General features: G+C 43.8%; 1 protein-coding gene across 1 annotated transcript in view; it reads right to left on the bottom strand.

Annotated features, from left to right (window-relative positions):
* Positions 1-14,305, bottom strand: part of UBTD2 (ubiquitin domain containing 2) — a 165,361-nt gene that overhangs the window by 66,536 nt on the left and 84,520 nt on the right. The window contains exon 2 of the mRNA XM_082255563.1: positions 10,468-10,704. Coding sequence (XP_082111689.1) covers positions 10,468-10,704 — 237 coding nt within the window. The remainder of the gene's footprint in view (positions 1-10,467; positions 10,705-14,305) is intronic.

The raw sequence follows: 14,305 nt of genomic DNA, 5'->3' as shown, positions 1-14,305 counted from the left end.
CATAATTAGTTGTGGTGGTGCAAGACCTGGGATAAACAACCAGGCCTGCCAGATAGAAAAAAAACTTTTTGGGAGTGGATATGTCCGGTGTGGTGTGGATATTCTGGTGTGGATATGTCAACTGCTCCTTCACGAGTATGCAGTTACCTTGCTCTATCCATTGTTTTCTAGTTGGCATATGCGAGGATAACTAGAATCTGGCGACCAATTTCCGGGCAATATAGAATAGTCTAATGACTGCAATACGTTTCTTCATCTATTGCACCTAGGATACAAATTATTGGGTCCAAGGGTATCCCCTAACATATATACATTGGATATAGTTTTTGTGACTTCCCTCCAATAACGATGCAGTTTCAGACAGCACCAAATTAGATGAATTAAGGAACCCTCATCAATGCAGCATCTGGGGCACAGAGAAGAATCCCTTCTGCCCGAGCGGTGCAGTTGAATGGAGGTGCGATATGCCCCATGCAGTAAAAACAAGTGAGAATTTGTGTGACTGCGAAACAGCAATAGACAGTGCAGATTGTAAACAACGTTCCCACGTTTCCTTGACAATGTCCCACAAATCCCTCATCCATCCCCGTCTCGATGGTAGTACATCAAGATTTTAGTATGAGAGACACAAGGGGTCTGCAGTGGGCATGATCAGGACATTTAGGAAATCTTGCTTCACAAGTTATGCTAACTGTATGCATCTCTGGGTTTAATTTTCAAATCTGACAGGAAGGCACCCTTAAAAGATCACAATTGTGAAATATATTGCATTCTGACAACTGTATGAAGAGAATATATGTAATGAATGTATTTAGTATATAAATACCAATTTTAGCACATTTTATTTTTATTTACATTTTTCCTAAGGCCTCATTCACATGGGCATACTTATGCGTACATCAAAGTTTTGTGTTTGTCCACACAAGGTGCACAGGTGTTCCATGCATCTGTGTGCAGGCAGTCCAATTCAGGTCTATTGGGACTCTGCGTCTGCGCAGACACAGCCGCTGGTCCCAATTAAACAACCATACAGATGCGCACACGCAGACCAATTAGCGTTCGGGACACACACCCACATTTCAACAGCTGTCAAATTCGGACCAGTTGCTGTGCCAGTGCACTTCCTGCATTCCAATAGGGACTGCCTGCACATGGATGCACCGAACACCTGTGCTCTTCTCAAATATGTATGCAGAAATACACCCATATCAATAAGGTCCAACATGTCCACGAAGACCAAGGTCTGCAGAAAAAGGCTGGAATTCACACCTGAGCGTAGCGTCTGAGCTTTTTCCAGCTCTCCTTTGCGCGTTTATATGTGTGACCTGCACATTTTTATACAGCGTTTTTAAGCTTTGGCATAGCGAAACATGCGATTTTTGCCTTACCGTAAAATCCATTTCTCTGATGTTCATTGATGTACACAGCTCTTCATCTTTGACTTTGTGGGTTATGCTGCCCCCTACAGGAGGACGACACTAGGCAGGAAAGAACGCCTATCGGGCAGTCCCAAGGGGTAGACTCCCACTCTCTGCTATAGGCACTCAGTTTGTTACAAGCAGTGTCAGAAGGAAAAAAAAAAACCCAACTTCACAGAGGGTCAGGTGCTGTGTCCGTCAATGAACATCAGAAACTGATTTTACGGTAAGTCAAAAATCCCATTTTCTCTTTCGTTCATTGACGGACACTGCTCTTCATCTTCTTGACTACGTGGGACATCCCAAAGCAGTGTCAAACATGAGGGGTGGGAACAGCAAGAAAAAAAAAAAAACACTTCCCAAGGCTAAACATAGCCAACCAGATAACATGAAGTTTAACCATAAAAACAACTGGAGCTCACCTGAAAAAAACACCCTCAAAGAGGACAAATCCTCCAAACAGCAGCCTGCAAAACCTTGCGGCCAAAAGAAGCTTCCGTAGATGCCAACCCATTCACCTTATAAAACTTTGTGAACATGTGCACAACCAGGTAGCCACCTTTCAAACCTGCATCACTGACGACTGATGACAGAAGGCCCAGGAGGCACTAATGGCGCTTTTCCACTGCATGGAACCGTACCGGTTCGGCACGCTTTTGTGCTTTTCCACTGCTGGTACCGCATGGTATAGGGTCGGAACGGTTCGGTACGGTATAGGTTTTCTTTTCCACTGCATGGAACCGAATGGTACGGTACAGTACGGCTATGAAAAAACAGTACCTACTCGATTGTGGTTCCAACAGGTACCAAACTGGTACCATATCCCACAATCCTTTGCATGCAGTCACTACTAGCCACTGATTGGTCAGAAAATCCCACCCACCCCGTTGTTATCCCACCCACTTAACTTTAGTACTACTTTAGTGGAAAAGCAAACCTATACCGTACCGTACCGACACTATACCATGCGGTACCAGCAGTGGAAAAGCAAACCGGCCCAAGCAGGGCCGAGTAGAGCCGAGCCGGTACTTGCAGTGGAAAAGTGCCATAAGCGCCCGAGTAGAGTGCGCCTCAACAGGGAAAGAAGGAACCTGACTGAACTTTAATTCAATAAGCTGGAAATGGTCACAGCAGAATCAGCCAACCCCTTGCGAGGTCCACCTATGAGGACAAATAGTGCGTATGACTGCCTAAAAGACTCTGTAGCTGCCAGGTACATCCCATGTGCCGGAACCACATCCAGGGAATGCAAGGCAATTTCCTTAGGATGTTTAGGCGTGGGACACAGGGAAGGTAACAAGGTCTTCATTCAAATGAAAATCAGAGTCGACCTTTGGAAGGAACGACGGACATGGACGAAGAACCACCTTATCCCGTGAAACATCAGGTAAGGTGACAAAAAGACAGCACCACCAGTTCAGACACCCTGCGCGCAGAAGTAATCGCCACCAAAAAGGCCACTTTCTGGGACAACGTAAGCAGCGGAACCTCCCGAATATTTTTAAAAGGTGGCTTCTGGAGAACTGACAACACCAAATTAAGGTCAGTCCCACGGCGGCAATGGAGACCCACTGGAGGAGCCAAGTGTCGAACTCCCTGGATAAAAAGGTACACACCAAGGAATGTGCTGCCAATGGATGTTGAAAGAAAACCGCCAAGGCCGAAACCTGGCCCTTGATGGTCCTCAAGGCCAGGTGCTGCTCAACCCCCCATTGGAGAAAAGACAAGATCCGAGCCACTGAAAAGGAGCGAGGGTGAACCCCAAGACTCACACCATGGAATGTACGTCTTTCAAGTGCGATGGTAAATCTTCCTAGAGGTAGATTTTCTAGCCTTTAGGGAACATAGGAATCACAGATTCAGACAAACCTCTACTCTTCAGCACCTAGCTTTCAATAGCCAAGCCGTTAAAGTCAGCGACTGTGAAGCAGGATGGCCTTTGGGACAGCAGATCAAAAATCAAAAACGCCAAAAATGCTCAAATCTGCCCGATTCGAGCTATAAAAAAAAAAAAAAGTTCTAGAACTTTTTGGAGCTTCAGGTATTTGGCTTCAGGCGACTTAGAGTGGGGATGTGAACCATCTACAGGAAATTGCTTTTTTTTTTCCTCCTCCAGCGTTTTGAAACTTCGACCTTCAAGCTACAAAATACTGAGGTGTGAATGGGGCCAAAGTAGCAGGGGATGAGACACAAGTACCTGGTGTTGACAGTCTTTGTTTATTTCAAGCAGGTTTTACATTCTTATACAAGTCTATGTCACAAATTGGTCTACATGGAAATGTGGGAACATGTGCATAAAGCCATTTTGGGATAGGTAACAGCTAAAAAAAACCCCTGTAAGACAACACCATGATGTGCTAGTATGCATCGCATACTAGCACATTATAAAATACTTACCTTAGAACGAAACCCCCGGAGCGGCGCTTGGTCACCGCTGAGGGAGCCGACATGTTCCCCTGGCATTTCTTCAGGGATCGCGGGCTCTGGTGCAGCAAGTGGCCAGAGCCCAGCTGACGTCACACCCGAGCTTGGGCGCAGGAACCCTCTGTTCCGGCAAGGAGCTCTGAAGTTCCGACACTATACGCCGGACCTTCAGAGCGCATGCGCCGCTGTCAGCAGGTGCATGCAGGGTGAATATCTCCTACACCGTGCAGGTTTAGGAGATATTATTCATTTTACTTGCCAAACGGCATATACAACCGCTTTGGATACAATATTTACATATTTTAACTACATGTGGTTATCAGAATACAGTATATTACAGTATATTTGAGATAGTGGTCCTTTAATCTTTAGGGCCTTATATGAAGGAGATAATAAAAAGCAACAACTGAATGATGCAGTGATACCTTTCAGAGATGAGAAACCAATGCCTTATACGTTTATATGCAGATCTCAGCATTGCTTACTTCTAGTACGGTTCCCTGTTGCGTCTGCATCACGACATATTGTACTCATCCAGGACGGTTTAGAACACCTCACTGGTATACAAATTCTTCCCTACAAGACATACAGTATCTCACAAAAGTGAGTACACCCCTCACATTTTTGTAAATATTTTATTATATCTTTTCATGTGAACACTGAAGAAATCACACTTTGCTACAATGTAAAGAGGGTGTACAGCTTGTATAACAGTGTAAATTTGCTGTTCCCTCAAAATGACTCCACACAGCTATTAATGTCTAAACGGCTGGCAACATAGGTGGGTACACCCCTAAGTGAAAATGTCCAAATTGGGCCCAATTAGCCATTTTCCCTCCCAGGTGTCATGTGACTCGTTAGTGTTACAAGGCCTCAGGTGTGAATAGGGAGCAGATGTGCTTAATTTGGTGTTATCGCTCTCACTCTCTCATACTGGTCACTGGAAGTTCAACATGGCACCTCATGACAAAGCGCTCTGAGGATCTGAAAAAAAGAATTGTTGCTCTACATAAAGATGGTTTAGGCTATAAGAAGATTGCCAAGACCCTGAAACTGAGCTGCAGCACGATGGCCAAGACCATACATCGGCTTAACAGGACAGGTTCCACTCAGAACAGGCCTTGTCATGGTCAACCAAAGAAGTTGAGTGCGCATGCTCAGGGTCATATCCAGAGGTTGTCTTTGGGAAATAGACATATGAGTGCTGCCAGCATTGCTGCAGAGGTTGAAGGGGTGGGGGGTCAGTCTGTCAGTGCTCAGACCATACTCTGCATACTGCATCAAATTGATCTGCATGTCTGTCATCCCAGAAGGAAGCCTCTGCTAAAGATGATGCAGAAGAAAGCCCACAAACAGTTTGCTGAAGACAAGCAGACTAAGGACATGGATTACTGGAACCATTTAAATTTATTTGGTTCAGATGGGGCCGAGCGTGTGTGGCGACACCCAGGTGAGCAGTACAAAGGCAAGTGTGTCTTGCCTACAGTCAAGCACGGTGGTGAGAGTATCATGGTCTGGGGCTGCATGAATGCTGCCGGCACTGGAGAGCTACAGTTCATTGAGGGAACCATAAATGACAACATGTGACATACTGAAGCAGAGCATGAGCTCTTCACTTCAGAGACTGGGCCGCAGGGCAGTATTCCAACATGATAATGACCCCAAAAACACCTCCAAGACGACCACTGCCTTGCTAAAGAAGTGGAGGGTAAAGGTGATGCACTGGTGAAGCATGTCACTAGACCCAAACTCTATTGAGCATCTGTGGGGCATCCTCAGGTGGAGGAGCTCAAGGTCTCCAACATCCACCAGCTCCTTGATGCCATGCAGGAGTGGAAGAGGGCTCCAGTGGCAATCTGTGAAGCTCTGGTGAACTCCATGCCCAAGAGGGTTAAGGCAGTGCTCGAAAATAAGGGTGGCTACACAAACTATTGGATACTTTGGGCCCAATTTGGGCATTTTACTTAGGGTTGTACTCACTTTTGTTGCCAGCGCTTTAGACATTAATGGCTGTGTTGAGTTATTTTGAGGGGACAGCAAATTTACACTGTTATACAAGCTGTACACTCACTACGCTACATTGTAGCAAAGTGTAATTTCTTCAGTGTTGTCACATGAAAAGCTATAATAAAATATTTACAACAATGTGAGGGGTGTACTCACTTTTGTGAGATACTGTACATATCTAGCAAGGTTTATAACAGAATATATTGAGGTATCTATGCTGAGAATACACATAAACAGAACACATTTCTATGGTAATTTGTGTGCAAGATATAGTGTGTACACAGCAAGATTTACATGCTGTATGCCATCATGGTGAATCAGCACTACTATAACTGGCCACATACAGTATATGAAGCACTTGCATGAGATATGCACTTAAAGGGTAACTCCACTTTTAGAAAAAACAAAATAGCAAATAAAAAAAAATATATATAATATAGTACATACAATTGCCAGTCATGTTGTAATATAATTTTATTAAAAATTACCTTTTTTCCCCATCTGCAGCTCTGTAAATTTTCTGTAAAATGCAATGCAATATACCTGGAGGTGTTCTGTACACAAAACGTATACAGAAAGCCCCCAAGAAACATTTCCTGCTTGTGTGATTGGCTCATTGATTTTCCCAGAAGTTTACACTAAGGTACAATTTAGATATCAGGCATTCCCTGCAACAAAAAATGTCATTTTTGGTGAGATACTTCCAATAGGAAATCACGTCTAAAGGGACGCAGACCCTGCAATTTTTCTCAGAGCCCTGCAGGTGCAGCAGCTGATTGAAACTAATTGGAGTGGTTTCATAATTATCACTTACCACATGGACACAGACACAGACACACGGTTTTCTTCAGAACAAATAAAAGATAGGACTCTGCAAGAAAGTTTGTTAAAAACTTTGTAATGTACATAGATCACCCAAAAGGGAATAAGTCAATCGCCCTTTGTTGACTCAAGCTGGGAATTCAGTCATTTAAAGACTACAGTTGTTCGCCCAGTACCACAGGCCCAATGTTTAGGACTGGAAGATATAATCCTCACATATACAAATTGGTGGACTGGCATATATAACATACATAATAGTCAGGTATACCAAAGGAAAGATGGAGATATCATCACATTTCATATATGGCGTATGAGCAAAATCTTCAGTAATGCGCATTTGAATTGTAACGACAACCCAAAAACTTTTTGGAGCTTTACTCCATGATAAAATCACGTGGAACAGACAATAAGACATGTTTGTGACATGTCAGGTTTGGGTTTACGTTCTTGTTGGTTGTTGCTACTGGTGAATATGAAAAGAGTTTCACCATAACATGCACCAATATGGAAATGATCTTCGCTAATATTATATATGGAGCCTACATAATGGCCTTGTTTAGAGTAATAACAGACATATAAAAAAGTGATACATACAACATACAGAGCGCGGTTTTAAATTGTTTTTTATTTTTTAGATATTTGTTCGATATTTGCCTTTTACAAAAAAAAAAAAAAACCCTCCAGAATATTTAGGTCTTGAAGAAATTGGTAAATCTGTATATTTACCAACCAGAAAGATTCCCCTATTTGAGGGATATTCTTTGTACAGAGGTATGAACCCCGAAAAGCGCTTGCCAACCATACAACTTACATATATGGCTGCAAGGCGGCTCTGCTGTGCTGGATCACGTACCCAATACGTGATCTGCGCTCCCTGGCAGGGGGGCACGCGCCCGCCGGTGCTGTGATGCGCTCCAGCACGATCAGTCTTTAGGTCCAAGCCAATGATTTTTGGCCTGGACCTGCTGGTCGGTTCTGACGAATCAAAGATCAGCATGTGTCCGTTTACAAAACACATTCTTGAGAAATGATGAACTGCTTGCAGTGATGTGGCAGAACAAATGGGATGTTTTCGTCCTGTCTTCCATTCACGCAGATACGACAGTCCAAACTGCAATGACAACTGAGTGGCCCCTCGACGACAACCTCAACATGGGGGGGGTTAGGGGGCTGGACTTCAAGGATCAGATAATGGTGCTGCATTTAATTTCCCTTAAAGCCAGACACTGGTACAAGAAAGTTTTAGTAGGTTTATCTCAATTCACTATGTAGTAAAAGCGTCAGGAAGAAGTGGATTCTTCCTAAAATTTCAGGAAGAGATCATCCCAGCCCTTTTGAATCCAGAAGGTACTTTGGCCCAATACCCCAGCCTGGAAAGGTTACAGTTACAGGTAAGTTACAAAAAAAAAAAAAAAAAATTGTATGTATTATATATATATATATATATATATATATATATATATAAATAAATAAATAAATAATGTACTTATGCACTTGTACCAGGGAAGTCTACGGGTTCGGAAACCAGCAAATATGTCCCCCCCACCCAAGATACGCTGAAGGAGCCTTATCTGCGGGTCTGGAAAAGTCTGAAGAGTCTGAGGGTCTGAAGTCCACGAATCCGGATCCAGCGAAGACGTCCCCCTACCCCTGATAGGGGTGAGGGCTCACCTTCATGCAGATAAGCCCGCTCTTGACTTGCCAGACCAAGTTTGCTCGGATCCACCAGAGGAGGCCCTGAAAGGCTTCGATCCCTTGTTAGTCGCCCCAGAGGGACAAAAAAACTTCTTATGAGCCGAGAAAGATGACCCACATCTACGACGAGGGTCCTTCCCTTACTAGCCTATGGACGAAAGGTACTCTTTCCCCCTGTAAGACCCTTAATGAGGTCATCTAGGATAGCTCCAAACAGGCGATTTCCTTGAAAAGGAAGATCAGTCAAGGTCTTTTTATAAGTCTGGTCCGCAGACCAGCATTTGAGCTAAAAAATATGCTTAAGGACCACTGCCCAAGCAGAGAGCATAGCATCCAAAGAGGCATCACAGATAAACTGCAGCCCCTGGACCAACTGGTCTGCCAGCTCAGCAAAGGCAGGGGGGAGCCGCTCCCCCTCCAGGTCACGGCATAAAAACTTAGCCCACTCGGTCGGAGTTTGCGGCACCAGGGCAATGGTAAATACTGGCCTCAGTGCCGAACCAGCCAGAGTACATATTATGGGCCACAGCCTTGGCCTTTCTATTAGCCGGGTCCATAAAAGCCAGAGACTATTTAACCAAAATCATGGTTGCCTTGTTTAACCTGAAAAAAAAGAGCGTCCACCACCGGTGGAACAGTCCACTTAATAAGGTCCTCCTCATAGGGGTACTGCCTAGCAAAGCGCTTAGGGACATCCCCCCCCCCCCGCGCCCTCCATCGCCAGTACAGCAGCCTGCCTTCACCCCACGAGGTGGACCAAACCACCCCACAGCCCCAGCATAGTAAGGGGAGGGGGACCACCAGACAGATAAGGGGGATGCCTGACGGGAAGGAGGGGAACCCGGGGATCCGACTGTTCCATGGCCCATGCGCCACGTCCACCCCAAAACCCTCCGGCGGAAGGGGGGGGGGGGTTTGGAAAGTTACTTACCATACCAGGAACCAGACAGGCACCGCTCCAGACAGAACCTCCTCTCCATCGAAATGGGGGCTGTCTGCAACGAGAAACGCTGCGACTCGGGCAGAGACCTGATTGTATGCGACCTCGTGAGGCCAGCCTCCGTCCAGTGGGACTATGTCATGGCTGACCTAGTGCAGAGCTGAAATCTGCACGCACTCACAGGCCAGACTGGAGTGACCACTGGATCTAGATTATCCAGCTTGTCACCCAGTCTGGCAGCTGATTGTAGATCTCACAGGAAAAAAAAAAAAAAAAAGAGAAATAAAAAAAATCTATCTAAAAAGAAAAAATTGCCAGGACCAGAGATCCCAGCAAGGAACTAGGTCCTTACTCCTGACTAGGCATAAAAAAACTGAGTACCCTATAGCAGAGAGAGAGTTTGAGTATTCCCCCTGGGACTACCCATAGGTGTAGCCAGACTTTTTTTTTCCTGCCTAGTGTCCTACTCCTGTAGGGGGCAGTATAACCCAATGGTTAAGAAGATCAGGAGCTGTGCCTGTCAATGAGCAAAGGAGAAAATTACTTGCCTTTAGAACCACTTTATGGGATAATAAATGCAAAGCCAAAAGGCATGTTGCACTGCATGGAGGTAGTGGAAGGCTATCTAGTTAAATATGGTCCTCTGTGACCACAAGAACAATTATTCAGTTTTCACTAAACCTGCATGACCAGATGGGAATAGCTAAATTATCCTATTTTACACTCATTGACCTCAAGAACCTGTTACAAAAAAGCATCAATATAAAGATTCTGCTAAATAGAAATTGTATATAAAAAATAAACTATTGTGATATTTAGTTCAAAGCTAGAGTTTCAGTTCTCATTGGGATCTTCCGAAATAATTTCAAGCCTAATTTTAATTTTTATTTTTTTAACACAAATGAGCTGCAGCGGGGGACATTCTTGCCCCGCAGATCATGTAAATGAAGAGGCAGGGTGCGGGGTGGGCATAACCTGACCCACAGCTCACTGGAGTAAAAAGGAGAGCAAGCTGAGAGTTCAGCTAGTGAAGAGTTAGGAGCTGAGCTCACCTCCATGCCTGAACAGTGTCATGCACCAGCTTTAATTTTTATAAAGAGAATTGTGAGTTTTTTTAGAATTACTGACTTTCTGCCTCACAGTCTGACAACACAAACCTACCATGTGGTAATGTTATACTTGCACCATCAATGATTGCTTGGGCCAGTTCATGGTCATTGCTCTCAAAAGCATGTGCTGCAGCCTTCAAAGCATCCCAAATCTCTTTACGCCCTTCAAATGCCGGTGCGGTATCCCAGAATTCATCCCGTTTACTGCGCAACTGTCCATCAGTCATAGGGTAGTCACTTTTCCATTTAGGCTTGTCTTTCTTCAAGGGTTGATTACGTCCTAAGGCCACTAAAATGGAAAAAAAATAAAATTACTTAAGTGTAAAATATTTACATTAAAGCATACATCAAAGCACAACAAACAAAAGTTGTCATCCAAAATACAAAGATTCCTAACTCCAAAGAGTGGATATTAGAAATACTTGTTAACTTGCTCATATGTTGCAATTCACCAAATATAAAATGGAAAATTTTCCATCTACACTGCGCTTCCGTTTCCCTCTTAGGGCTCGTTAACACGTGCATCAAAAAAAAAAAAAAAAATTGCAGATCGCCGCCATTACTCGTTAAAAAAAAACACACCAAAAATGACAGAAATGTTTCCCTTTTGCACAAACCAATCAAAATACGCTTATTGCAATTTTTTTTACCAAAATATGTAGGAGAAAACAAATTGGCCTAAAATTATAAATTTTTTGGTTTGCGCAAAAGTTATCATGTCTACAAACTAGGGGAAAGATTTAGGTCATTTTTATTTTACCAGTAATGATGGCGATCTGCGATTTTTAGCGGGACTGCGGCTGACAAATAGGACCCCTGACATTTATGACACTTTTGGGGGGGGGACCAGGGACATTACTACAGTAATCAGTGCTTAAAATATGCACTGTTACTGTAATGACACTGGCAGGGAAGGGGTCAACCCAGGGGTGATCAAAGGGTTAAGTGTTTGCCTAGGGGAGTGTCTGTATGTGGGAGGGACTTGGAGTCAACAGAGACCTGTGATCCTAAATAGGAGGAACACAGGCTCTCGGTGTTCATTTGAGAGAGAACAACGGTCTGCTGCGTTTACAACAGCAGACCGTCGTTCTCTCTCAGCAGGGATCGATAGCCTGTGGATCGGCATCCCCACTGCCTAGTGGGGGCGGTCGCTCACCCCCAGGAGCGTTCCCGCTGTACAGGTACGGTGGTTCGTGCAGCCGAGCCAGCCTGCTGCAGTATATCTGTGGCAAGCAGTCGGCAAATGGTTAAACACAGATGTACTACAAAAACATTGTTCAGTGTTGTGCTTTTCTCAGCTTGGTGTATTGACAGCAGGACTGCATTCTACTTTATGTTGGAAACACTGGGGGTCAAATGTGACTACAATAAAATGTGAAACGCGTCTAGATCTGCTGAAAGCAGCAGCTCTTGTAATTGCAAACTACATTAAAGAGTGAAGGATGACAAGATAAAGATTGTTCAGAGAAAAAAGCTCTTGCAAACTGACTGAACCTCTTGCAAGGTCTTTATACAGGCAATAATGAAAGAAGTCATGCCAGGTACCTACCACATGGAGGCTACATCATTTTATCTTTTTTTCCTTTATACTGTTGTTTAGTTTGTTTTAATTATTGAGGAAAGGAAAATAATGCCAATGTCGCTCAATAAATTTGCATTTATGGAGCAAATTTTAGTATGTTACATATAGAATTTACAGAGTTGACAGACACTGCTTTTACATGATCCAACTTAGTTCAGTGAACATAGCATACAGTATATTTGAGTGTTGTATTAAAGTACAATACTGAAACTTTTAAAGATGTTTAGAATTCTGCTGGCCTCACCGAAAAACCAGTTTAGGGCTGCTATCCCTTGGTCCCTTGGCCTAGATTGGCTGACTACCGACATCGGCAGCCATTTGTACTCTCCATCTCTCTGGTCAGATCACGTTGTGTGTTACTTTGCATTGTGGTGCACTGCAAAACTCGTGTGTGTTCGGGTTGCATTGCCTTATAGAACTCACATGTTCCCACAACACACTCGTGGAAAAGTGGGAACCCAGCCTAAAAAGGTCTTGCTGAATCAGCCTAAACAATTTTAAGCCCCATCTCATTATTCCTGTTTACCTCTCAGCTTCTAGAATGCCTGGTCTACAAGTGTTTGAGCTGCTACCACCTGATAAAAATCTTCTCGAACCCTTGCAGTCTGGCTTTCATCCACAACATTTCACAGACAGTGTCCTACTAAAATTCCAAATTACCAGTACTTACTAACTGCAAAAACCAATACAGTAGCTGCTAATTTGCACTTTACTATTATTCCTTTCTGCTGCCTTTAATATAGCTGACCCTGAAAAAGTCCACTTACTTGGCCTCAAAAGCATTACACTTTCATGGCTCTAAATACAAAAGGAATTTGTGTTTTTTTTAACCTTGATGTGGTTTGTGGAATTCCTTCAGATCTGTGCAGTAATCCAATGAGAAACTTCCTTTGCGCAGGGACTTCCTGTAATTAAGTTACACCTGGTGCAGGGCGCTCAGTCTTGTACCTGCCCTCCTCAAGTTTTCTGCAGGCAGTCTGTAGTGAGTATACTTGCTGGGTCCCTTATACAGCTCTGCACAGGGCTATGTACAGCACACTATTAATGTCACTGCTAATTTTACAAGGTAAAAAATTGGCCTGGAATGGCATTTTGTGTAAACAATTGATTTTTATCAGTTGTGGCAATTGAGGGTTACTAAGCGCATGTTCACCTTTTCACAGAAAATGACCTTCCTGGGTGATGAACTATCACTGCTTATGCAGCCGGCATAGCAGTCCAGGTATTTAAATCATTCTTCTTCCTGCGGGACCTCAAGGACTGATCAAAGCAATCCTAAATGGTCAGCGCTGAGGCATGACTGCTTTGACCAATCGGATTACCCTGATCCTCCTGAATGGAGGTGCTAGAAGGAAAGGGCGGGTATAGTCGAGCACTCTTGATGACCGCCTGTGAGATCCAACAGTTTTATTAACCCCTGCCACACCAGAAGATTAGGACAAAAAGGTCTTGAGGTGGGGCCCTAATAGCCTCACTGCAAGGGTGGATTTTTACTTCTCAGGGTCTAGCTTTAACCATCTTTGGATCTTTTTCTGACATTTGTTGTTTACAAGTAAAAAAAAATCAGTGTTTTTTGCTAGATACCTCACGTGTGGTGCAAACACGGTTTACATATGTGGGCATGAATTATGTATGCGTTAACTACTGTGTACAAGCACATGGGAACGGGGGCGCTTTAAAAAGTTTTTTTTATTATTTGTTTTGTTGTTTGATGTTGATCCAAAAAGGCCAGAGAACTGGAACTGACATAGGACATGAATCCAGTCCTCCAAGGGCATTGAGATGAGCAGTGGCCATATTGCCATTGCTGCAAACGCTTGTGGTTCCAGGGCTCAGAAATCAGTAGCTTAAGCCCTGAAACCACACAGCTCTCCCACCGCTTCTAAAAGTGATCCCGTAGCAAGTCCACCACAAGGACCACTTTATTTTGAAAGCCAGCTGCCTAAGGGAAAAATATACCAGGGTTGGGGCATTTGGCTGCAGCCATAACCCCGGTATTTAATGTCCAAGTTATGACGTAAAATACCAGTTAGGCAGTTGGCAAGAGGTTAACAGACGATATCCTTTTGCAGATAGCCATAAAAACAACTCGAGAGTGGACTTGCTTGGGAAGGATATGTTTAACCTTCTCAGGTTATATAAAACACTGGAGAAGCCTGGTAGTCTGGAACCACAAAAGAAAGAAGAGGCACATCGACCTAGTGCATTATCCTAAAAACCTTATTTTATGTAGAAAACAATAAGCATTATACTCGCAATAATACATTTGAATAAAAGCTCATCATAAGCTACAACATCAAGAATCCTC

Source organism: Pelophylax lessonae (assembly GCF_965119305.1).
Source record: "Pelophylax lessonae genome assembly, chromosome: 4".
NCBI lineage: Eukaryota > Metazoa > Chordata > Amphibia > Anura > Ranidae > Pelophylax > Pelophylax lessonae.
This window is presented reverse-complemented; position numbering and strand designations above follow the sequence as displayed.